This window comes from Piliocolobus tephrosceles, chromosome 3 (assembly GCF_002776525.5).
Source record: "Piliocolobus tephrosceles isolate RC106 chromosome 3, ASM277652v3, whole genome shotgun sequence".
Lineage (NCBI taxonomy): Eukaryota > Metazoa > Chordata > Mammalia > Primates > Cercopithecidae > Piliocolobus > Piliocolobus tephrosceles.
In genome coordinates this window covers 39,397,315-39,425,294 of record NC_045436.1, presented here as the reverse complement: position 1 = coordinate 39,425,294, position 27,980 = coordinate 39,397,315, and the positions used below count along the sequence as shown (strand labels likewise).

Genomic DNA, 27,980 nt, shown 5'->3' with positions numbered 1-27,980 from the left:
TAAGTGCAACAGAAGAGACTCTAATAATTTCCATGACTTAAGAATAGCCATGGGTCATACATAAGAGCTGGCAAATGTTGATAACACTTTTGGAGTTGATTATTAGCAATGTGAGGCCTGACAGGCAGTTACATTGCAGTTGTATTCCTAGAAAAAGCCCAGTCCTGGCAAGGAAGGTCAGTGATATTCAACCTCTAAGACGATCCCCAAAATGAAGCCCTTATATCAAAAAGTAGACCCTGCTAAAATAGTCCAGCCCCTGTACATTCCTCCCCAGTGCCGCTCTCAAGGTAAGCAAAATCCACTAGTTGAATAAAACTAGAGCAGCCAGATTGCTGACCAAAAACCTTGCTCCATTGCTGGAGAAATCAGTCAAAAAATAAAGGCCAATGAGATTCAAAAGTGCTATCTAAAATTTACCTTATTTTCTTGTGCAAGAGGATATGTTGGGATAGTCATCAACATAGAGAACTTACATTTTACCCTTTTTAAAATGAAAATTTTATTGTACTTTTCCCTCTACAACTATATATCTGATCTACTTGGTAAGGTGGGGGATTAAATGTAGTCATTTAATTGTAGTACAGTGATAATCAATATTTATGAGGGACTAGAAATAAGTCAGTGAAGCTCAGATTTAGAAACCACTGCACCTGCAATAGCTGGACAGGTTTTGGGCTGCCTCTACGATTTAAGACAAACAGAAATAAAATGTAAGCATAAAAATATAACAAAAAAATCCTCTGTTCAACTTATAAGTTACTATCAACTGGAAAAAAAATAACCTTATGTAACACAAATCATATGAAATAATTAATTTTATGTGTCAACTTGACTGGGGCACAGGGTGCACAGATTAAGCATTATTTCCTGGTATGTCTATGAGGATGTTTCCAGGTGAGATTAGCCTTTAAACTGGTGGACTCAGTATAGATTTCCTTCTCCGGTGTGGGTGGGCATCATCCAATCTGTTGGGGATCTGAATAGAACAAAATGCAGAGAAAGGAGGAATTTGCCTGTTTTTTCCTATCTCACTGCTGAAGCTGAGACAGCTCATCTCATCTTTTCCTGTTGTCAGTGTGGGATTTACACCATCAGCTCCCTTGGTTCTCAGGCCTTTAGACCTGCAATGAATTACACAGCCAGCTTTCCAGGGTCTCCAGCCTGCAGATGGCAGACTCTGGGACTTCTCAGCCTCCCTAATCACATCAGCCAATTTCTCATAATAAATCTCTTTTTGGATACAGATATATAGATATCTCCTATTGGTTCTGTTTCTCTGGAGAACCTCAAGATACCACATGAAGAAGAAATGAAATTAATTCATAAGGTAAATATAGGGTATTTCTTCAAATTTTGAGATCAATATTGAGATTACAATCACTTATAAAATACAATATAAAGTTTTATAAACTACCTCATTCTGGTAATAGATGGCAAAACTATGGTTCCACCATCCACACTCTTTTTCCCAAATGGAGCACCTTTTTTAAAACATTCAAATTTGACATAATTTAAGAAGCTCCTTTAAAAAAGTGATTTAACAACATGTGGATGTCAAAGAACGCACTAGACAATTCATAGAAAGAAAAGCCGGGGGGGCGGAGCAAGATGGCCGAATAGGAGCAGCTTCAGTCTCCAACTCCCAGCGCGAGCGACACAGAAGACCGGCGATTTCTGCATTTTCAACTGAGGTACTGGGGTCATCTCACTCGGGAGTGCCGGACAATCGGTGCTGGTCAGCTGCTGCAGCCCGACCAGCGAGAGCTGAAGCAGGGCGAGGCATCGCCTCACCTGGGAAGCGCGAGGGGGAAGGGAGGCCCTTTTCCTAGCCAGGGGAACTGAGACACACAACACCTGGAAAATCGGGTAACTCCCACCCCAATACTGCGCTGTAACACCGGCACACCGGAGATTGTATCCCACACCTGGCTGGGAGGGTCCCACGCCCACGGAGCCTCTCTCCTTGCTAACACAGCAGTCTGCGGCAATCTAACCGCAAGGCAGCAGCGAGGCTGGGGGAGGGGCGCCTGCCATCGCTGAGGCTTAAGTAGGTAACTAAAGCCCCTGGGAAGCTGGAACTGGGTGGAGCTCACAGCAGCTCAAGGAAACCTGCCTGTCTCTGTAGACTGCGCCTCTGGGGACAGGGCTCAGCTAAAGGAGTAGAAGCCTGTGAAACGCGAACGACTCTGTCTGACAGCTTTGAAGAGAGCAGGGGATCTCCCAACACGGAGGTTGAGATCTGAGAAGGGGCAGTCTGCCTGCTCAAGTGAGTCACTGACCCCTGAGTAGCCTAACTGGGAGACATCCCCCACTAGGGGCAGTCTGACACCCCACACCTCACAGGGTGGAGTACACCCCTGAGAGGAAGCTTCCAAAGCAAGAATCAGACAGGTGCACTCGCTGTTCAGCAATATTCTATCTTCTGCAACCTCTGCTGCTGATACCCAGGCAAACAGGGTCTGGAGTGGACCTCAAGCAATCTCCAACAGACCTATAGCTGAGGGTCCTGACAGTCAGAAGGAAACCTATCAAACAGGAAGGACACCTAAATCAAAACCCCATCAGTACGTCACCATCATCAAAGACCAGTGACAGATAAAACCACAAAGATGGGGAAAAAGCAGGGCAGAAAAGCTGGAAATTCAAAAAATAAGAGCGCATCTCCTCCTGCAAAGGAGCACAGCCCATCGCCAGCAACGGATCAAAGCTGGTCAGAGAATGATTTTGATGAGATGAGAGAAGAAGGCTTCAGTCCATCAAACCTCTCAAAGCTAAAGGAGGAATTACGTACCCAGCGCAAAGAAACTAAAAATCTTGAAAAAAAAGTGGAAGAATTGACAGCTAGACTAATTAATGCAGAGAAGGTCATAAACGAAATGACAGAGATGAAAACCATGTCACGAGAAATACGTGACAAATGCACAAGCTTCAGTAACCGACTCGATCAACTGGAAGAAAGAGTATCAGCGATTGAGGATCAAATGAATGAAATGAAGCGAGAAGAGAAACCAAAAGAAAAAAGAAGAAAAAGAAATGAACAAAGCCTGCAAGAAGTATGGGATTATGTCAAAAGACCAAATCTACGTCTGATTGGGGTGCCTGAAAGTGAGGGGGAAAATGGAACCAAATTGGAAAACACTCTACAGGATATCATCCAGGAGAACTTCCCCAACCTAGCAGGGCAGGCCAACATTCAAATTCAGGAAATACAGAGAACGCCACAAAGATACTCCTCCAGAAGAGCAACTCCAAGACACATAATTGCCAGATTCACCAAAGTTGAAATGAAGGAAAAAATCTTAAGGGCAGCCAGAGAGAAAGGTCGGGTTACCCACAAAGGGAAGCCCATCAGACTGACAGCAGATCTCTCGGCAGAAACTCTACAAGCCAGAAGAGAGTGGGGGCCAATATTCAACGTTCTTAAAGAAAAGAATTTTAAACCCAGAATTTCATATCCAGCCAAACTAAGTTTCATCAGTGAAGGAGAAATAAAATTCTTTACAGATAAGCAAATGCTTAGAGATTTTGTCACCACCAGGCCTGCCTTACAAGAGACCCTGAAGGAAGCCCTCAACATGGAAAGGAACAACCGGTACCAGCCACTGCAAAAACATGCCAAAATGTAAAGACCATCGAGCCTAGGAAGAAACTGCATCAACTAATGAGCAAAATAACCAGTTAATATCATAATGGCAGGATCAAGATCACACATAACAATATTAACCTTAAATGTAAATGGACTAAATGCTCCAATTAAAAGACAGCAGACTGATGGGTCTTGACTCTTTATCCAGTTTGCCAGTCTGTGTCTTCAGGAGACCCATCTCACATGCAGAGACATACATAGGCTCAAAATAAAAGGATGGAGGAAGATCTACCAAGCAAATGGAGAACAAAAAAAAGCAGGGGTTGCAATCCTAGTCTCTGATAAAACAGACTTTAAACCATCAAAGATCAAAAGAGACAAAGAAGGCCATTACATAATGGTAAAGGGATCAATCCAACAGGAAGAGCTAACTATCCTAAATATATATGCACCTAATACAGGAGCACCCAGATTCATAAAGCAAGTCCTTAGAGACTTACAAAGAGACTTAGACTCCCATACAATAATAATGGGAGACTTCAACACTCCACTGTCAACATTAGACAGATCAACGAGACAGAAAGTTAACAAGGATATCCAGGAATTGAACTCATCTCTGCACCAAGCGGACCTAATAGACATCTATAGAACTCTCCACCCCAAGTCAACAGAATATACATTCTTCTCAGCACCACATCACACTTATTCCAAAATTGATCACATAATTGGAAGTAAAGCACTCCTCAGCAAATGTAAAAGAACAGAAATTATAACAAACTCTCTCTCTGACCACAGTGCAATCACACTAGAACTCAGGACTAAGAAACTCAATCAAAACCGCTCAACTACATGGAAACTGAACAACCTGCTCCTGAATGACTACTGGGTACATAACAAAATGAAAGCAGAAATAAAGATGTTCTTTGAAACCAATGAGAACAAAGATACAACATACCAGAATCTCTGGGACACATTTAAAGCAGTGTGTAGAGGGAAATTTAGAGCACTAAGTGCCCACAAGAGAAAGCAGGAAAGCTCTAACATCACAATTAAACGAACTAGAGAGGCAAGAGCAAACACATTCAAAAGCTAGCAGAAGGCAAGAAATAACTAAGATCAGAGCAGAACTGAAGGAGATAGAGACACAAAAAACCCTCCAAAAAATCAATGAATCCAGGAGTTGGTTTTTTGAAAAGATCAACAAAATTGACAGACCGCTAGCAAGATTAATAAAGAAGAAAAGAGAGAGGAATCAAATAGACACAATAAAAAATGATAAAGGGGATATCACCACCGACCCCACAGAAATACAAACTACCATCAGAGAATACTATAAACACCTCTACGCAAATCAACTAGAAAATCTAGAAGAAATGGATAATTTCCTGGACGCGTACACTCTTCCAAGACTAAACCAGGAAGAAGTTGAATCCCTGAATAGACCAATAGCAGCCTCTGAAATTGAGGCAACAATTAATAGCCTGCCCACCAAAAAAAGCCCAGGACCAGATGGATTCACAGCTGAATTCTACCAGAGGTACAAGGAGGAGCTGGTACCATTCCTTCTGAAACTATTCCAATCAATAGAAAAAGAGGGAATCCTCCCTAACTCATTTTATGAGGCCAGCATCATCCTGATACCAAAGCCTGGCAGAGACACAACAAAAAAAGAGAATTTTAGACCAATCTCCCTGATGAACATCGATGCAAAAATCCTCAATAAAATCCTGGCAAACCGGATTCAGCAGCACATCAAAAAGCTTATCCACCATGATCAAGTGGGCTTCATCCCTGGGATGCAAGGCTGGTTCAACATTCGCAAATCAATCAACGTAATCCAGCATATCAACAGAACCAAAGACAAGAACCACATGATTATCTCAATAGATGCAGAAAAGGCTTTTGACAAAATTCAACAGCCCTTCATGCTAAAAACGCTCAACAAATTCGGTATTGACGGAACGTACCTCAAAATAATAAGAGCTATTTATGACAAACCCACAGCTAATATCATACTGAATGGGCAAAAACTGGAAAAGTTCCCTTTGAAAACTGGCACAAGACAGGGATGCCCTCTCTCACCACTCCTATTCAACATAGTGTTGGAAGTTCTGGCTAGGGCAATCAGGCAAGAGAAAGAAATCAAGGGTATTCAGTTAGGAAAAGAGGAAGTCAAATTGTCCCTGTTTGCAGATGACATGATTGTGTATTTAGAAAACCCCATCGTCTCAGCCCAAAATCTTCTTAAGCTGATAAGCAACTTCAGCAAAGTCTCAGGATACAAAATTAATGTGCAAAAATCACAAGCATTCTTATACACCAGTAACAGACAAGCAGAGAGCCAAATCAGGAATGAACTTCCATTCACAATTGCTTCAAAGAGAATAAAATACCTAGGAATCCAACTTACAAGGGATGTAAAGGACCTCTTCAAGGAGAACTACAAACCACTGCTCAGTGAAATCAAAGAGGACACAAACAAATGGAAGAACATACCATGCTCATGGATAGGCAGAATCAATATTCTGAAAATGGCTATACTGCCCAAGGTTATTTATAGATTCAATGCCATCCCCATCAAGCTACCAATGAGTTTCTTCACCGAATTGGAAAAAACTGCCTTAAAGTTCATATGGAACCAAAAAAGAGCCCGTATTGCCAAGACAATCCTAAGTCAAAAGGACAAAGCCAGAGGCGTCACGCTACCTGACTTCAAACTATACTACAAGGCTACAGTAACCAAAACAGCATGGTACTGGTACCAAAACAGAGACATAGACCAATGGAACAGAACGGAGCCTTCAGAAATAATGCCACACATCTACAACCATCTGATATTTGACAAACCTGAGAAAAACAAGAAATGGGGAAAGGATTCCCTATTTAATAAATGGTGCTGGGAAAATTGGCTAGCCATAAGTAGAAAGCTGAAACTGGATCCTTTCCTTACTCCTTATACGAAGATTAATTCAAGATGGATTAGAGACTTAAATGTTAGACCTAATACCATAAAAACCCTAGAAGAAAATCTAGGTAGTACCATTCAGGACATAGGCACGGGCAAGGACTTCATGTCTAAAACACCAAAAGCAACGGCAGCAAAAGCCAAAATTGACAAATGGGATCTCATTAAACTAAAGAGCTTCTGCACAGCAAAAGAAACTACCATCAGAGTGAACAGGCAACCTACAGAATGGGAGAAAATTTTTGCAATCTACTCATCTGACAAAGGGCTCATTTCCAGAATCTACAAAGAACTCAAACAAATATACAAGAAAAAAACAAACAACCCCATCCAAAAGTGGGGAAAGGATATGAACAGACATTTCTCAAAAGAAGACATTCATACAGCCAACAGACACATGAAAAAATGCTCATCATCACTGGCCATCAGAGAAATGCAAATCAAAACCACAATGAGATACCATCTCACACCAGTTAGAATGGCAATCATTAAAAAATCAGGAAACAACAGGTGTTGGAGAGGATGTGGAGAAATAGGAACACTTTTACACTGTTGGTGGGATTGTAAACTAGTTCAACCATTATGGAAAACAGTATGGCAATTCCTCAAGGATCTAGAACTAGATGTACCATATGACCCAGCCATCCCACTACTGGGTATATACCCAAAGGATTATAAATTATGCTACTACAAAGACACATGCACACGTATGTTTATTGCGGCACTATTCACAATAGCAAAGACTTGGAATCAACCCAAATGTCCATCAGTGACAGACTGGATTAAGAAAATGTGGCACATATACACCATGGAATACTATGCAGCCATAAAAAAGGATGAGTTTGCGTCCTTTGTAGGGACATGGATGCAGCTGGAAACCATCATTCTTAGCAAACTATCACAAGAAGAGAAAACCAAACACCGCATGTTCTCACTCATAGGTGGGAACTGAACAATGAGCTCACTTGGACTCGGGAAGGGGAACATCACACACTGGGGCCTATCATGGGGAGGGGGGAGGGGGGAGGGATTGCATTGGGGAGTTATACCTGATATAAATGATGAATTGATGGGTGCTGACGAGTTGATGGGTGCAGCACACCAACATGGCACATGTATACATATGTAACCTGCACGTTATGCACATGTACCCTAGAACTTAAAGTATAATAAAAAAAAAAAAAAAGAAAGAAAAGCCTAAGAAGTCCATTAACCATGTATCCAAAATGGGTAATTTCATATTTAAAAAGCTAGCTAAGTTGACCATTTCCTATTAAAAGGAACCAGAGGTCCTTAAAGAAATCGTTGATTCTAATTCTGGGGCAGAAAATATACAAAACAGCCTGGGACAGACAACTTGTCGTACCAGAAGACAAAGGATTTGTCAAATATTAATGGGATTGTATCTAAGGGACATAATACCCTTCTTAAAGAGACATCACTGGACAAAGTTGTGGCAATTTCAGTACCACAAAGAATAACACAGTTCTACTTTCATATAAAAATGTAGCAAGTATCAAGGAATGTTGCTCTCATTTTAACAACAATAAAAAGACTATAAGATGATAATCACTTTTGTACTAATCAGAGAGCTGAGGTAAAAGACAACCAAATGAAGTAAATTCCAAAAAGTTACAGGCCTCTTACAAACTGCTATAATTTTGGCAAAACATGGCAGGAAGAGGTAGTCAACATAAAAGTAGGTAAGAAGAAGGCCAGGCGTGGTAGCTCATGCCTGTAATCCCAGCACTTTGGGAGGCCGAGGCGGGTGGATCACAGGAGGTCAGGAGTTTGAGACCAGCCTGGCCAACATGGTGAAATCCCGTCTCTACTAAAAATATAAAAATTAGCCAGGCATGGTGGAGGGCACCTGTAATACCAGCTACTCGGGAGGCTGAGGCAGGAAAATTACTTGAATCCAGAGGGCAGAGGTTGTGGTGAGCCAAGATCATGCCCTTGCAATCCAGTCTGAGCGACAAGAGTGAAACTGTGTCTTAAAAAAAAAAAAAAAAAGGCAGGAAAGAAGAATCTGCTAAAATTATTTATAAAGAATTTCTAAATACCAATCTTGGGTGAACAGATCAACTTAGAAACACAAGGGAGTTTGCATGCACTTGTAAGCTCTTTTCCATGGGCCTCTATACGTGGCTCATGAGAGAGAATATGACTGAGGCAAGGTAGAAAACCAGGGAAGGACTCTCTAGGTGACACAGGCACACAGGATATGATTTACAGTTACTGGGAATGGCAACAAAACACAATCTCATTCCCCTAATCTTTCTCTTATAGGAATCAAAATCCTTAAGCTGATGGGAGAGGAACACCAAACACTCATCCCAGGGACTAAGCGAGTATCAACTTGCACATGGGGAAAGAGTGGGAGCAAAACTAATCTACTGCAGGAAGAGGGATAGAAAACCCTGTGTACCACCCCTAGGACCCAGGCAAAAATCCACTACTTCTGGAGTAGGGTAAAAGCAAAAGCCCTTTCAGGAAGACATGTCCTGCACTGATGCAAAGAAGAGGTCTGCTACTACTGGAAGAAGGATAGGAAATTATTTCCTGTGGATGCCATGAGGGGTAGACGCAAGAACACTGAGAAGGTCCATCCCTGACGACCATTTAAATGGGATCTACTTAAGAATGAGGATGAATCAGGAGAACTGAGGAGCTACCCTATCTACCCCCCAACAAGCCTGGAACCGAGTTACCAACAACAGCAATCTACTTCTGGAAAAAAACCCAGAAAATTACATAGAAAAATGGCTCTGTGGCACAGGAATAGAGGATCAGCTAGAGAGTAGAGCAAGAAGAGTGAGAAAAGACATCCACCACCCACGCCAAATTCTTACAGAGGAATCTGAAGTTTGTACTGTATTTTAAGGTAGTAATAAGAATAACAAACCTAACTAAGCTCATCTATTGACCAGATTGACTGAACTCCCCACACTAACTACGTGACATAAGAAGAAGCATATACTTCCCTGGGCATAAAATCTTATTCATATCCCAGCCTATACTGTTCTCCTATCTCAGATAAAATAGAATCATAAAAATAATCTAAAAGAAGCACATAAAGTACAAAGTACAAAGAACTGATATGTAGAATAAAAACCAGCAAGAAGGTAGATTTAAGCCAATCATATAAAAAATTACATTAAATGTAAAAGACCTCAACACCCCAATTAAAATGCAGAGATTGTCTGATTGGGCATGAAAGCAAGGTTCTATTATATGTTGTCCATAAAAAAAATGTTAAATATAAAGCCATAGACAGGCTTCTTAAAATAATAGAAAAAAAATGCTGCAAGTAATAAAATAATGCCCTCATGGGATATTAACATCAGAAAAAGTAGATTTCAGAACATGAAATATTACTAAATATAAAGAAGTACATTGCATAATGAAAAATGAATTATTTTATCAAGAAAACATAACAATTTGAAGAGTGTATGCACTGTATTAGTTTCCTAGGGCTCGTATAACAAAACATCACAAACTAGGTGGCTTAAAACAATATAAACTTATTGTCTCACATTTCTGGAGGCTAGAATTCTGAAATCAAGTTGTTTACAGGTTCATGCTCTCTTTGAAGCCTCTAGAGGAGAATCTTTCTTGCCTGTTCCAGGTTCTGATAGGCCCAGTTGTTCCTTGGCTTGCAGCAACACAACTCTTAATATCTGCTTCCATCAACATATAGTGTTCTCTCCCTGTATGTCTGTCTTTATATGATGTTTTCATACAAGAACACCAGTCATATTGGATTTGGGCCCACCCTAATGACCTCATCTTAACTTGATTACATCGTCAAAGACCCTATTTATGAATAAGGTCACATTCATAGGTACCAGGAGGTTAGGACTTTAACACATCTTTTTGGAAACAAAATTCAACCCATATCATATACCCAAAAATAAACGTGGAAAATACATAAAATAAAAACTAACAGAACTTTGGTGAGATGGGTTGGCTTACACCTGTAATCCTAGCATTTTGGGAGGCCAAGGCAGACAAACCACTTGAGGCCAGGAGTTCGAGACCAGCCTGGCCAACATGGCGAAACCCTGTCTCTACTGAAAATAGAATTAGCTGGGTATGGTGGCACATGCCTGTAATCCTAGCTACTTGGGAGGCTGAGGCATGAGAATTGCTTGAAACCAGGAGGCGGAGGTTGCAATGAGCCAAGATGGCACATTGCATTCCAGCCTGAGTGACAGGACAAGACTCTGCCTCAAAAACACAACAAAACAAACAGAAAAACTAACAGAACTGAATGAAAATACAGACAAATCTAACTTATACTTGGAGACTTCAACAGTCTTCTTTCAGGATTCAACAGAACAAGTAGAAATTAGTAAGAATACAGAAGACATGAACAACGACATCATCAACCAATTTGACCTAATTGATATTTACAAAACAATACTTAACTAAAGAATATGCACTCTTTCCAAATGCACATGGAGCATTAATCAAGGTAGACCATATTCTGAGCCATCGAACAAATTCTCACTAACTGAAAAGAACTGAAATCATACAGAGTATGTTCCTCAACCGCAATGGAATTAAACTAGAAATAAACACAAGAAAGACACCTGACAAATCCCCAAAGAGGTGGTAACTAAACAGCATACTTCTAAATAATCCATGGGTGAAAAAGAAATTTACAAGAGAAATGAGAAAATATTTAAATGGGCTGAAAATAAAAACAATATATAAAAATGTGTTGGACCCAGCTAAATTAGTGCTTTGAGAAAAATGTGTAGTGCTAACTGCTTACATTAAAAAAAGTCCTTAAATAGTTTAACGTTTCCACCTTAAGATACTAAACAGATAAATTAAATCTAAATCATATAGAAAAATATATAGTATGGAAAGCAAAGATCACAGGAATTGAAAACAGAAAAAGCAATAGAAAAATAAATAAAATCTCCAGCCAGACTGGTCCAGAGGAAGAAAAAGAAATAAATGCCAGTATCAAGAATGAAGGAAGGGACAACTGAGATGAAATAAACAAATTTTGTGAAAGATGCAAACTACCAAAACTCATTAACAAAAAGATAACCTGAATAGCCCTTTATCTGTTAAGGAAACTGAATTCAACGTTTTACAAAAAACCTTTCCAGAAACAAAACTCTTGGCCTACATGGCTTCACTCATGAGCTCTACCAAACACTTAAGGGTGAAATAATGATTGTGTATCATCTTTTCTAGGAAACAGAAGAGGAAGAAACAACTTCAAAACTCATTTTGTCATGTAAGCATTACCTTGATGCCAAAACTCAACAACATTACAGGCCAAAATCCTTTGGGAATACATATGCAAAAGTTCTTAAGAAAATATTTGCAAATGTGTTCCAGCCATTTATTAAAAGGATAATACGTCACAATCTGGTTTATCACAGGAAGGAAACACTACACAATCAGCCAGTGTAATTCACTATACTACCCAACTAAAAAAGAAAATGCAATCATCTTCAGAAAAGGAATTTGATAAAATTCAATACCCAATTATGATGAAGACTCTCAACAAACTAGTTATAGAAGGGAACTTCTTTGGGAGGCTGAGGCAGGTGGATCACAAGGTCAGGAGATAGAGACCATCCTGGCCAGCATGGTGAAACCCCGTCTCTACTGAAAATACAAAAATTAGTCACCATCTGTGGTGGCAGGCATCTGTAGTCCCAGCTACTCAGGAGGCTGAGGCAGGAGAATCGCCTGAACCCAGGAGGTGGAGGTTACAGTGAGCCAAGACTGCGCCACTGCACTCCAGCCTGGGCGACACAGCAACACTGTCTCAAAAAAAAAGACAAGGGAACTTAACCTAATAGACGCATCTACAGAAAAGCCTATAGCTAATATTATACTTAATGGCTAAAGACTGAATGCTTTTCCCCTAACACTAAAGACAAGGCACTCTCAATATTTGTTAACATTATATAGCACAGTAAGTCTTCATTTCACAATGCCATTTATGTAGAAAGTCCCAAAAAGTCTACAAAAAGGCTGCTAGTAATAATAATTGAGTTTAGCAAGGATGCAGAAGACAAGGTCAATTTAAAAAATTCAGTTGTATTTCTACATACTAGCAACAAACAATTAGAATTAAACATTTTATGACAGGATTAAAAACATGAATTTTTGAAGGTTAAATTAACAAGATGTGTAAGAATTGTATGCTAAAAGCTATGGAACATTTGAGAGAAACTAAAGAAGGACTAAATAAATGGAAAAGACACTATATTAATGAATTGGAACATTCAATATTGTTAGTACATTATTTTTACCCCAAATGTTCTACAGATTCAATTCAATCCTAATAAAAAATCTAGAAGGCTTTGTAAACATTATAAATTAACAGGTACATTCTCAAGAAGAAAAAAGGCTAGGACAGTCAAACAATTTTTTAAAAGAAGAATAAAGCTGGAGGGTTCACAAGACTTTATTACATGATTTACTATAAAACCACAGTACTCAAGACTGTGGTACTGATATAAGGATATACTGATTGATTGTGTAGAACAAAGTCTAGAAATAGACCTACACATATATGGCCAATTGATTTCCAACAAAGATGCCAGGACATCTCCAGAAAAAAAGTCTTTCCAACAAATGGTGTTAGAAGAATTGGACTTCTACACACAAAAAAAGAACCTGAACTCTTACCACGAACCTATAATACATTCTAGACAAAAATAAGTAGCATTAGTAGCCACAATACAGAAGAGTAGTAATAATTCTGTTTGATCCAAGTTGTTTTTAGAAAAGCCATTAACACCATTGGGTCAAAATAAATAGTCAATCACATAATCTAAATCAGCAGCTTCCAACTTTGTCCTGTAAGACAGTCTCTAATATATATACATGTACACTGTCTATTCACAGACCTCTTGCAACAAACCCACAGTCCCCTCAAGTGACCAGAGCTCACAGGTTGGGAACAACTGGCACATCTTCATCTTCCTTTCTACCAATAAGACACCAGCAAGTGTTATCCATTGAACACTGACTCATCTTCAACCTCTTTTCTACCTTTTCCTGTATGAAAAATTCAACCTTAATGTAAGAATTCTGTATGAAAAATTCAACCCTAAATGTAAGAATTCATATTAGTCCTTCATATTTCACTTGAATATTTCATGTGAATGTTTCAATCAAAATGATTCAAAAGTGTTTTTTTTCTCTTTTTGAGACAGAGTCTCGCTCTGTCACCCAGACTGGAAGGTAGAGCGTGATCTCTGTTCACCGCAACCTCCGACTCCCTGGTTCAAGCTATTCTTCTGCCTCAGCCTCCCGAGTAGCTGGGATTACAGGCACACACCACCACATCCAGCTAATTGCTGTATTTTTAATAGAGACAGGGTTTCACCATGTTGGCCAGGATGGTCTTGATCTCCTGACCTTGTGATCCACCCGCCTCGGCCTCCCAAAGTGCTGGGATTACAGGTGTGAGCCACCGCGTCCAGCCTCAAAAATTTGTATTTTAATTTGTGTAAGGTAAGCTATATGGTCAATTTGTTATATTAGTGAAACTGCTGAACAAGTCAGAACCTGGGACAGAATTCTTCTAAAAAGATGCCCTAAAGAGGGCAATATCTCAAGTTTTTAAAACAATTAAACAATAGGATTGTACGATGATTTGAACAGTTATTAATGTTACTAATGACTATTAATTACCTTGTCTGTATTTCAGACAGGTAACACTCAGATATTAAAATAATTTACTGAGATAGGTCACACTATATCTATAACTTTCCCAATTTACTGGCCTAATCAAAACTTTTATTTTTCTTTCTTAAAATTTTTAAAATTTCAATAGCTTTGGGGGTACAAGTAGCTTTTGGTTACGTGCATGAGTTATATAGTAGTGAAGTCTGGGCTTTTAGTATACTTGTCACCCAAAGAGTGTACCATAGGTGATTTTTCGTCCCTCACCTTCCCCCTCAGCCTTCTCCCTTCTAAGTCTCCAATGTCCATTATACCACTCTGTATGTCTTGCATACCCATAGCTTAGCTCCAGCTTACAAGTAATAACATGTGGTATTTGGTTTTCCATTCCTGAGTTACTTCACTTAGGATAATGGCTTCCAGTTCCATCCAAAAACTTTTATTTCTTCTTAATTTTTTTGATGTTTGGTGTTTTTTAATTTTTAATTTTAATTTTTATAGGTAGTTTGTATATATATTTATGGGGTACCCAAGATGTTTTGCTATAGGTGAGCAATGCATAATAATCCCATGTAAAATCAGGTGTCTATCCCTTCAAGCACTTATCCCTTGTGTTACAAACAATCAAATTACACTTTGAGTTATTTTAAACTCTACAATTACATTATTTTTGACTATAGTCACCCTGTTGTGCTATCAAATATTAGGTCTTATTCTATCTTGCTAATTTTTTTGCTACCTATTAATCACTCCTACCTATACCCCATCCCCCACCACCCTTCCCAGCCTCTGGAAACCATCCTTCTACTCTCTATCTCCACTAGTTCAATGGTTTTGATTTTTAGATCCCCACAAATAAATGAGAACATGTGATGTTTGTCTTTCTGTGCATGGTTTATTTCACTTAGCATAATGGCCTCCAGTTATATCCATGTTGTTGCAAATGACAGGATCTCATTATTTTTATGGCTGAATAGTACCCCATTGTGTATAAGGACCATATTTTCTTTATTCATTCATCTGTTGGTGGATACTTAGGTTGCTTCCAAATCTTGGTTATTGTGAACAGTGCTGCCAATAAACCTGGGAGTGTAGATACCTCTTTGATACACTGATTTTCCTTCTCCATGGTATATATCTAGAAGCAGAATTGTTGGATCATACGGCAGCTCTATTTTTAGTTTTTCGAGAAGCTTCAGAATTGTTCTCCACAACGGTTGTACTAATTTATGTTCCTACCAACAGTGTACAAGAGTTCCCTTCTCTTCATAAGCTTACCAGCATTTGGTATTGCTTGTCTTTTGACGTAAGCCATTTTAATTGGAATGAGATGATAGCTCATTGCAGTTTTGATTTGCATTTCTCTGATGATCAGTGATGTTGAGTGCCTTTTCGTATGCCTGCATGCCATTTGTATGACTTCTTTTGAGAAACGTCTATTCAAATCTTGTGCCCATTTAAAAAACTGGATTATGAGATGTTTTCCTATAGACCCATTTGAGCTCCTTACATATTCTGGTTATTAATCCCTTATCATATGAGTGGTTTGCAAATATTTTCTCCCATTCTGTGGCTTATATCTTCACTTTTTGATTGTTTCCTTTGCTGTGCAGAAGGCTTTTTAATTTGATGTGATCCCATTTGCCCATTTTTGCTTTGGTTGCCTGTGCTTATGGGGTACTACTCGAGAAATTTTTGTGCAGACCACTGTCTTGGAGAGTTTCCCCAATGTTTTCTTGTTTCACAGTTAGAGTTCTCAGATTCGAGTCTTTAATTCGTTTTGATTTGATTTTATATATGGTTAGAGATAGGGTTCTAGTTTCCTTCTTCTGCATATGAAGAACCACTTTTCCCAGCACTATTTATTGAAGAGACTGTCTTTTCCCCAGTGTACGTTCTTGGCACCTTTCTCAAAAATGAGTTCACTGTAGGTATGTGGATTTGTAAAATCTTTTCTTTTTAAAATAAATAAGTTAATGCAGTTCAACGGGATGTATATCCCAGTAAAACTACTGATTTTCTTTCCCTCTTACACTAAAAAAAAAAAATTTGTCTATTCTAATTTTTATATTGAGCCCACAATAACATGATTTTGTTTGCAGAATTTACTTCTTTCCACTTCCAAAAACTTGCTTCAAATGATAAATTTTGGATTCACACTTTTTAAAAAATTCCTTTTCTGAAAGTAAGACCATCTAAAAATTAAGCTACAGAAAGATGTTTTCTGATTAGTCTTGTATAAATGTTTTAAATATAACATGCATGCAATTATAAAGATCTTTAAAAGTACGAACAATTTAATTCACTTTTGTTTCTGGAAGAGTCCTCAGAATAGTGCAGAGAAAAGACACCCAGCAAAATTATTTGAACAAACACATTGAATAGAACTTGGAGAATAAAGAATTGGACAAGAATTTGAACATAAGAATCAAATATATTTATTACATTATCCACTGTAAAAAACCATAGTACATATTCACACACAAAGTAACTTTTAAAATTGTAGGCAAGATAAGAATCAGAAGTTGATACATGCAAGTATATTTTAAAAGCTATAAATGCATACCTGCTTTTTAAATGTTCTACTAAATTTACTTTCTATAATGAAAAAAAAAAAAAAAAAAGCTATTCCTAAAATCAGGAGGATAGTTACTGCTACTAATTAAACTTAAAAAAAATGCCCTAGGTGTTTTGGAAATAGTTTCTATGTAAATTCACAGTAGATATTCCCTACTCTAAACCTACCTCAGTTTATACACCCAGCACCAAACGAATACAAAACACTATGGGATAAAACTAATAATGCTATGCAAATAAAACAATTCATTTATAAATAATACTAAATAGTCACTCCACATCACAGTAACTTAGCATGATCAGAGAATAAATACTTAACTTTGAGAAGGATTACTGACTGGCAGTGTGTTGCTGGTATATGTCAGGATTATTCATCACCCTGACAGTAATATTAACCACAATCCATTTCAGTTGCTTCGGTTTATCATTTTCTGACTAATGTTAAAAAATAATGTCATTGGAGGCTGCTTGAATTAAGTGTAGAATTAACGTCTGTTAGAGCCATACAAAAACTTCTATTAGAAGATAACTTCTACAGAAAACCAAATCTGCTATACAGAATACTAATGCTTAAAAGATGTAAATTTAGAAACACAGTCACACAAAATAAATAGACTAATTCTGTTGTAAAAACGAAACTTCAACAAATTCTGTAAATGCCTTCTAACATCTATATACATGTATATTCCTTAAATATATATGCTTCCACTTTCCTGAACTTAGTATTAAATTCTACGTAAAGAGTTGTACAGACATATTTTAAACTAACATGCCACATTGAACAAGTAATCATTCAATTTTAAAAGGTCAGTGTATCCATGAAAAAATTTCTTCAGGGTTTTATAAATTAAATAGCAACATAGTTTGCTACATAGGATCCTCAAAATTAAGTAATCTGCTAAAGGTCCCTTTACTTATAAATGGTAACAGGAATATACAACTCTATCTAAATCCAAAGATTCCCTGCTCTGGTCTAATTTTATCTTTCCAGGCTGTTTTCTCCATATCATGTTGATATTCCTTTTAGAAGATATCTGCACTTACCTTACAACTCTTCTATTAATTTTTATACTGGTCTTTCTTATTTTATGATTATTCACTTTCCATAGCATAATTTTCTTGTTCTATTAATGCAATAGTTTTCTTTTATCTGAGAGTATTTATTCTAGTTCTTTTCTTTTAAGGAAAAAAAAACTTCTTCTTCATAAATTGCCTCTGTTTCTTCTGGTTTTATTTCGATTTTCTATTTACTTTGGTCTTTGTCATCTTTCACATTACAGGCTGTCTTTAAATGTTTACTGATACTTGGCTGCCCCTCCATTCTTAAGAATGAGACACTGAAGAGCTGATTGAAGCATATAGAGCATAAGTAGTGATGTGAACTGGTAGACTTCACTGAAGAGAAATCAAGTGGGCTCTAAGTAGGTTTCCTAAACGTTTTATTTTTTTAGGTGTTTTCTTTTGAGCCAGTGAATATGTCCAAAGAGTAATACAATCTTCTGTCTTATGGGGTGAGGATGGTATAAACTTTAGCTGCCACAGTTCTAACAGCATGACAGCAGAAAGGGTCTAGGGGCCTTCATGACTTAGTACTTAAAGCTTTCAGTTATAACCCTCCTGTTTTCCATCCTCTACCTTAAACCCTCCTTCTGGTGTGCTTGGTGTTCTCATATCAGAAATGCATTTAGTACAATTTCTCCAAAAAAGTCAATCTCTTACTTTTTGACAATACAGAGGGGGAAAAGCAGTTGGATTTTGGAATGAAGCAGATATAAAGCAAGTATTCAATTTAAAATGTTCTTTCAGATTATACCTAAAGTCTACCAGTTTACTGATACACAGATCTGAGATCAAATCCTGAGCTTACCACTTGGAAAATGTGTGACCTGCCAGAATTCTTTAACCTCACTAAATCTTGAGTTTCCTTATCTCTAAAATAAAGATAATAACACATTCCTTACAGGGTTATTGAGGGAATTAAAGGAAACAGCATATGTAAAATGCTTGTCATAGTGGAAAGCACCTATTAGGGCTTCCCTCACAATCCTACAATTACATTGGGAACTTCTCCCATATCATTCTTATGCTTATTAGACTGCAAACTTTCCAAGGCCAGACAATGTAATTTATATCATAATCTCTAAAATCAATGTGGCATACAACAGCATCCATGTTTGATGCCAAGATTAAAATATTTTTAACATATTATGTCAGCCAATAAAACATATCCAAAACATAATCAAGTATGGGGTAATTTTTAGTTTCTTTCTTTGCATTTATATTTTATTTAAACAATTTAAGATCTGTTATTTACTGTTGTAATATCATAAGATGTGTTTCTTTTTGTAAACTTGAATTCCTTTGGCTTCACTGAAGCCCAATAAATAGAAAAATGAAGTAAAAGTCATAACACCTAACAAGTTTAAACAATATTCCCCCCACCCCCAAGAGTGTTCTTTTCCCTCTGTGACATCTAGATGGTATATTGATTCCTGGTGTATCTGTTACGGAGCAGACTAAAAGGACTGGCATTCATCAGAAACAGCACTTAAAACTTAAAGAGATAAAGAAGTGCTGTCTGATCAACAACAGTTAAATGTCGGTAGTCAATTCCAGGTCAAGATGTATGTTGTATATTAAATGTGTGTGTTAGAGAGAAATATCTCACATATAAAAATACACATTCAAATGGTAGGAGATAAATGAAGGAGAGAAAAATAAAATCACTTACTTTTCCTGAAAGGGAGAGAGAGAAACAGAAACATATACTAAGCACAAACAGGAGCAACTCAGCAATGAGTAATAAATTCACTATGGTTCTGTCACTCAGTTCTCTTTGGTTTTGTCAGCATTTACTCTTTTAGAAATATTTGGATCCAAACTAGGGCAATGTAAACTGCTAGGTTAACAGAGTGTGAATAGTCTAGCATTGTAACATAGGTTTAAAAACAAAACAAAACAAAACAAACATGATTTCTTAGAGCTTAGGCAAAAATTTAAAATTCTGTTTTAGTCGATTTTCTTCTGATTCCTATGCTGCAAGATAGGAATCAGGAGATCATGGTGCAGGTTCACTTTTTTCTACTTTTTATTTTCCTGTTTCTGCACTATGGACCAAAATAACAGCTCACTTTGTGGTTACAATCTAAAGATGAAAACCAGATTTTTCTTTACTTTGTTCCTCAAACTGTCTATTTTTCTTCATTTTAGAAATGTTGAGTTGTAATTAATAAAAAATAAATATTTGCTTTACCTTGACCATTCCTGTTTCTCCCTAACCTTCAGCTTTTTCTTTTACTAGCATAGTAATGACTTCATTTTATTCTTTCATATCTTCAGAAACTAGCAGTCCATGGCATATTACAGTACTCAATTAACAACCAATAAATGAATGAACAAATGCATAAGCAATAACACTGAGGATCCTCTAGTTTTAACTAAATATTCAGCTTTTTTTGTAAAATGGGTTTAATCAAAAAACCTGGAGCATAACCTGGGCTAAAGACAATAAGAGTAGGGCAATTTGAAAAGAAAAAAAGCTTTCCTTTTATAAGCAATAGCATGTTGCTTGTATGTACTAGGTACTTCAGCATGAGAAGTGAAAGGTAACTTGATAAATAACATTAAAATAGACCCAGCAACTGATGCCAAAAGTGGAAGGCAGTATTAGCATATTACAGAGTTTCTTAAACTTTCTGGGCCAAAACTCACATTAAGAAATATATTACTTTAAAAAACACACATGTATACATACTCAAACAAATTGAGCAGAAGATTTATACAATAAGCACAGTGATGTTTTCTCTTTCATGTTATGCTATGGTATCCCACTCATTTTTTAAAAATGCAGTTGTGAGCTACAGATTGAAAACTTAGTGTTCAGATTCTGATTCTACCTATGTGCAACTTGACCCATTGGTGCATTAGTTTCTGCCTCTGTAAAAACAATAATGATGTTACCTACTTAAAGGGATTTTGTGACGGTTAAAGGAATTACCATACACAAAACATTTAGACAAAAGCCTGGCACATAGTAAGTGCTCAATAAACATTAGTTAACAATAATAACGATAATAAAGTGGAATGCTCCTGTCTTGTGAATTTCATAGCCAAGATAATTGTGTTTTCACTGGCAAGTGGAATAGTTATCAATTGCATTTCAATCCAAGAACACACTGGTTTTTTGAAAAGGTACCCTGATTACTGTACAAATACATACTACATATTCTAAACTAACTACACTGATCAACTAGAAGAAAATGATTGCCTCAGATTGTCTTGGTTTCCTTCTCTCAGAAAATCTGTTTTACACAATCACTTTCCAAAGTAAAGAAAAGATAATAAATCACAGGTACAAAGGAAATCATCCTAATCTACAAAGGAAGTCCTGGTACTGAAAAACTCAGCCATCATAATTTATTTTTATGGTACGACATTTTGTAAATATATTCCTGCACTGATCATAATTTCTTATAAAGAAATGTCAAAAAGAAAACGTTGAATCTTATCTCTTCCAAGGAGGTTGTCAAAATATAAAATCAATGTATGTTTATAAAATATGGATTGTCACTCCAAATTCTATGCATGGTTAGATCTGTCTTCTCATCAGTCAGAATTTCAGACTACTGATGAAATAACTGGGAAAGTAGAGGGAAAAGAAATCAACCTCAAAATTGATTCCTACCTTTTTCTGCTTTGAAAGAATAAATTAAACCATTTTATGCTAAATGAGGACTTTTTCAATACAAGAAGAGATTTAATTTTCATCAGTCTTTCAGAATAAAATAGATCTGATCTTCTCAATGTACTTACAATACTAATTTGGAATGATTATAAAGAGATATTATACACGGAATAAAAGCTTATACATTTAAAAAGACATTTTTTACATTGCTCCATTCAGACATTTTTTTTTCTACAAAGATCAGAAAAATAATACAGAAGAAAGGATGCTGATTACATTAATTCAACTTCAGAAAGAAAATTCCCAGTGCAACATGGAAGAGACTACCAAACAAAATTGTAGCTTTGTATCGAAGCTACTAAAAGTCCTCTGAAAAACAGCTTTGGGGAAATTAAATAGATATAAATATGCATAAATAATTCAACACATTTTAAAGCCAGGCAGGCTATATTATCCACTTAAGAATGGAGATAAGATCTGTTTGTATTCTACATTAAGCTATTCATGCAATGTTTTCTAAGATTTCACAAGTTTATTTAAACAAACAGTAATGTTTACAAAATGTATACTATGGGACAAATTTTAATACAATTCTATTATAATCATTATTTGTACCGATAGAGCTCATTTACATATGAGATGTATTTTTGAAAATGTGTGCATAAATAACTATTTGAAAATTGAATCACACTGTAAGCATTTTGATAAGCCTTAATACTACAAGGAATGACATACTTTTACTAAGTAAACAATCACAACTATTTTATACATGCAAAGTACAGTTTTCAAATATCTGATGTGCTTGATTATTTCACTAAATGCAGTTGATTCCAAACTCACTTATTTCATCAATATTTAATGAAAGCAATTAGTACTGGTAGAATTCCATTCTCATGAACCTGAATGACTTTTGCAGCATTCACACTACCATTGGTTTACAGGAAAGGAGATACTAGTTGTAAGATAGGTGGTAGAATGTTAGAGCTCCACACTTCTTCCCAGACCTACTAATTACGCTACTGTTCACTATCCAATTGTGTGCCCTTCGGTTCTTGTTGAAAGCACTTTTTATAACTATTCCTTCCTCAGCCAAAAGGGCAAATATTTCACAAAATCTCTAAAAATGTAAAAATGGATGCCATTACAATTGAAGTCACAAAATTACACAAATGACATTTCTTATGTCTTTGTTCAGTGGATGTGGACATATCTGGATAGAGGTTAATGAAAGCAACAGTTTTGTCTTGCAGCCCCCCACCTTTTTACTTTTAATGTAACAAAATAAAAAAGCAGAATTACTATTGATCATCTAGTGGGGCATAAGGTAACCTTATTTCTCATATCCTGAAGAAAAGGCATGAGTTAAAATAACATTTTACCCACCCAACAAAAGTATTTGACAAGTTCCTTAGGTACAGCTATAATATACAAATAAAAATAGATTTTAATAAAGGATTCTGTTTAGCTGGCCACTAATCTGCAATAGCATTTTTCTGATAAAATTTCAATAAATACTCATAATAAAAATCATAGAGCCTACATAATAAAATTGCTCTGGAGACTTCCTTCTGGTCATTTAACATTTTTAGTAGAATAGAAACAAAGATGAGGGGCAGAGAATGGAGGCAGCTGGTAAAAAACGATGGTGTTAGGAGGAGGTAAAAGAGTTATGAGAACTTTGTTCAGGTACAAAGATGGAGGAAGAGAAAAACATATCCTCAAAAACAAAACAAAACAAAACAAAAAACAACCTCCCACTTGTCACCATTAGCTGCTGTTTCATCAAGACAGAATCATGAGTCCAGCCTACAGTCCATCTTATTACTCATCACATCTTAAAGAGATTTCTAAAAACTCATCTAAAGCACAAAAAAACATCTGAATAAGGTGTATGCTTAAATATAGGTCCAAACTGATGGATTCAGCCCTGAAACAGAAGGCAATACTTCTAGGACTCTAAAACACGTATTCATATATATGTCATTCATTTTGTGAAGCACATTTTATATTCTAACAAATTCACCCCCCAAAAATGATATTTTTACTTTTGCAAACACAAAATTCAAACCGTGGAGAGAGAGCAGGGCATAACAGCCTGAGGATTAAAGAGCTGCCCAGTTTTTATGATTGACCTACTGCATGGCTCATTACACAAGTCAAACTAATACAGTCCTCATTTATTAGACTACAGAGCTCTACAGATTGCATAATTCTATGGGGTCTTAGAACAAATATGGTATCAATGTGTAAGGCCTTCCTTTTCTTTTTAATTTTTTTAAACCAACCATTTATTATTCCTCATGGTCAATGGGTCAACTGGGAAATTCTGCCGATCTGGGCCAGGCTTTGTTGCCCTTAGTTGGACTCCTTCACACGTTTGTGGTCAGCTGGCAGGTCAGCTGAGGACTACCTTGTTAAAGATGGCCTAAGCTGCCACAGCTCAAGTGTCCTCCGTGTGTTAGTCACATCCTACCAGCAGGTTAACTTGGAAATGTTTAGGCATATTCTCAAAGTGATCACAGAGAAGCAAGAACAGAAACACACAGGCACTTTTTCAAAGCTCTAAATGTTTCTAGTTTGCTAACTTTTTTTTTTTTCTTGCTGGTTTCTCTTTTATTAATGGAGGCAAAATATATATAACATAAAATTTACCATTTCTAAATGTACAGTTCAATAGTATTAAATATATTCACATTGTTGAACAATCATCACCGTTATCCATCTTGAGAACTTTTTTCAACTTGCAATCCTAAAACTCTATACCTATTATATTAAACACTGACTCCTCACTCTCTCCCTCACCCCAGGCCCTGGCAACCAGTATTCTACTTTTTGTCTCTATGAATTTCACTACTCTAAGTACCTCATATGAATGGAATCATACAGTATTTGCCCTTCTGTGACTGGCTTATGTCACTTAGCATAACATCCTCAAAGGTTATTCATGTTGTAGCATATGTCAGAGCTTCCTTCCTTTTTAAGGCTGAATAATATTACATTGTATGTATATGTCATGTTTTGTTTATTCATTTTTCTGTTGATGGACATCTGGGTTGTTGCTATTTCTTGGCTGTCCTGTGTCACGCTGCTACAAATATGAAAATGGGTGTAAAATTATCTGTTCTTATCCCTACTTTCAATTCTTTTTAATTTTTAAGAAACTACCATACTGTTTGACATATAAGCTGCACTATCATACATTCATACCAGCATGCACAAGGGTTCCAACTTTCCAAATCTATGTCAATACTTGTGATTTTCTGGGTTTGTTTTCATTAACAATCTTCCTAATGGTTGTGAAGTGGTATCTTCCTGTGATTTTGATTTACATTTCCCTGATAATTAGTGATGTTCATTTTATCTCATTGGCCACTTGTATATCCTCTTTGGAGAAATGTCTATCGGGTTCCTCACCCATTTTTGAATGTTGTTGAATTTTAGGAGTCTCTGTATGTTCTTGATATTAATCCCTTATTAGACAAGTGATCCACAAGTAAGGCTTTCCTCTGAAAATTAAAATTCCCTTTTAGAGTTCAATAAGTAGATACAGCAACTGGTACAATTTCTTAGCTCAGAGCACTATACTAGACACAAGAGATACAGAAATTAACAAAACAAAATTTTTGTATTCAATGATTTGGCCTAATAGGGAGCACAGAGAAAAAAATGTTAAAATTATAATAAATTATGAAATGTATGATAACAAGTATATGGAAAGTACCCTGGGAGTTCAAATCTCTAGATAAAGAGAAGAGCAACAGCAAAAGAACAAGAGGTGAACATGAGGCATTACAAGATCAGATGATACAGCAAAGATGGGGACAGAGACAGAAGATGTGGTAAAAAAAACAGACAATGGCTAGATCCTAAACAGTATTGTTTGTCATGAGGAAAATGTTAACCTTCATTTTGACATCACTGGTAACTATTGTGATTGTCTGGACTGTGTGAAGAAGATCCTATCCTGCGGACAGAGAGTAGGAATTACTCCTGAACATCTTCCTGGAATGAGTAAATAAAAGAACACACTCTTAGAGTCCCTGGGCTCTAAGTAATGGAAACTGGATATGTTGAGTGAACTTGCACTTCTCATGCTGGGGTCTGCAGACACTGGGCAATGATCCTCTGACCGAGACTGTGAATCACTGAGAGCCCTGCATTTCCTCTATGATTGGGTATTCAGTGGAGCTTTATATAAACACTTACCTGTGGCCTAAGATGGACTTAGAAGAGTTAAGGGAAAGAATTGTGTATACCCTTGAAAAAAGTTAGTACTAATAGCAAGAAATCTGGTGTGAGAATGTAAGAGTGACCTACAGGAATGAAGGACTAATACTGGGTCAGGGAACAGACAGGGAAGAAGCAAACAAAGAGTCTCCAGGCCAAAGAAGTAGAAGACATAAACATTTGTTAGCTGTTCCTAGAAATTACTAAGGAAAGAAGCTGTAGGAAAAAGACTGGATGTTCTGCTAACCTAAAAAATGAGGGTAGAGACTTTGTACTCAGACGTTAAAGGAAATACAACTCTGAATATAAATTGGAGGAATCAGTTTGAACCCATGTATTTCATCCTAAATTTTTTCCTAGCACTCTCTAAAAAAGGAATAGAAATAATGACAAATTCAGTAGCAATAAGCAGAATAGGCAAAACTGTGATCTCCAGATATTAATTCCTACTAGAAGAGGTCCCACCTGGGCTCCTCAAAGAAATAGATGATCCTATATCTGGGCCAGAAAATGTAAGGGTTAAGACTAGAGTGCCTTACCATACCAGAGATCATGAAAGTTATCAAAGACTGTAAACATGTCAAAATGTCACAGAAATAACTTCAAGAAGCTTCCAGTGGTCTGAGAAAGAACAACTGAACATCAGTAAATAACTGCAATGGATTGAAACATCAAATACATTTAAATCTATGAGTTCATAAAGATACTTTTTTAATAGTCAGTTGGGTACCACTGGAGAATGCTAGGAATCAACTCAATATTTTGAAAACTGTTATGTAAATTAACAGAAAAGAGAAAGAATTAAACTTCTAACCTGTCTTTTCTCTGCAATGTACCACTGGATACCCTAGTAGTAGAAGAGAGGAAATGCCTCCTTATAGAATGAGTCCCGTAAATAAGTGAAATAAAAGTGATATTTTAAATACCACAAATTTGCAATGCTTACTAAATTAATGAATCCATGCACTGAATATCAGTGCTAACATCACAAAAGAGAAGTAGTGTTTATCATGTACATTAAATTTTTCCATTTGAAAATACTGAAAATATATTTAAGAGATAATTACATTAAAGGTACGGCTATATTTGAAAACAATTTTTAAGTTAAGTGAAAGAACTGAAATCAATGCAATTTATTTTTACATGCCAGACAATTATATTTCAGATGATTACTGAGAAATTACCTTGGACAAATCTCTGAAGTTGGTGGGCAAGGTAAGATCCAGTTCTTCTGATTCATAATTAGTGATGACCCAAGGAAACACTGGATACTGATTTAAGTCATTATAACTCCGTCCTGATAGGGAAAAAAGTTACTTGTAATTTATAATTTTAAAAATGAAATAAACTGATTCAGTAATATAATTTCCTAAAAATAAGATTAACAATTTTTGATTGCCAGATATCATTCTCAGTATCCATACTTTATCTCATTTAATCCTCATAACAATCCTATGAAATTATATCATCTCCATTTCACAGATGAAAAAATTGAGTCACAAAAGGTTAGGTAACTTGCCCCAAATCACACAACTAGTAATGGTCAAACCATATTCAAATTCAGATTTTCTGGTCCTAAGTTTGTGTTCTTTTAAACTACATTCAACAATTTTTTATCACTTGAAAGCCTGCCCCAAATAAAATACTCTTTTCTAAGACTTTAAAAAGCTATTTGTAATTCTCACAGTTTTTCAAAACAAGAATCCTTTCTCTGCCATTAATAATCAACCAACCAACTAAGCAATCAAGTTTAAATGACTTAACCCTGGTGGACATTCACCGGTCATCTGTAAAATGAGGGCATTGCACTAAATTACTGAAATTTCTGTGGTAGTTTTCAAATCCTATAATCCTCTGAAAATACCGTGCAGTATTATCAGTGTTGCTTCCTTACATGCCCAAATGCAGCTACATGCTCCTCTATACCTCTTTCTAATAACATTCAATGACATATTTAGATTTATTAAAAATACAAATTACAGCAAAAGAGGGGGTAGTCCTTCTACATACGTACAGCAGTTTTTTGGATATTACCCTTTTAGGATATTACCTTGGATATCACCTTTTAGGTAGCATAGTGGATGAGATCATTGTTTCTGGAATCAAAATGCTGGTGTTTGAATCCCAGCTCCTATTTACTAGTCTATACCTATTTGTAGTTAGATTTAACATGAACAGACTTTTATGGCAAAAATATAAGAGAGACAAGTATATTAATATTGTTTGAATTCCTTTCTTATTATACATTCTATCATTTCCATTCCTTTTTC

At 36.5% G+C, this 27,980-nt stretch overlaps 1 protein-coding gene across 3 annotated transcripts in view; it reads right to left on the bottom strand.

Moving 5' to 3' along the window:
* Positions 1 to 27,980, bottom strand: part of LRBA (LPS responsive beige-like anchor protein) — a 767,265-nt gene that overhangs the window by 188,715 nt on the left and 550,570 nt on the right. For all 3 annotated transcript variants that reach the window (XM_023227472.2, XM_023227477.2, XM_023227478.2), the window contains one exon: positions 26,895 to 27,007. In XM_023227472.2, coding sequence (XP_023083240.1) covers positions 26,895 to 27,007 — 113 coding nt within the window. The remainder of the gene's footprint in view (positions 1 to 26,894; positions 27,008 to 27,980) is intronic.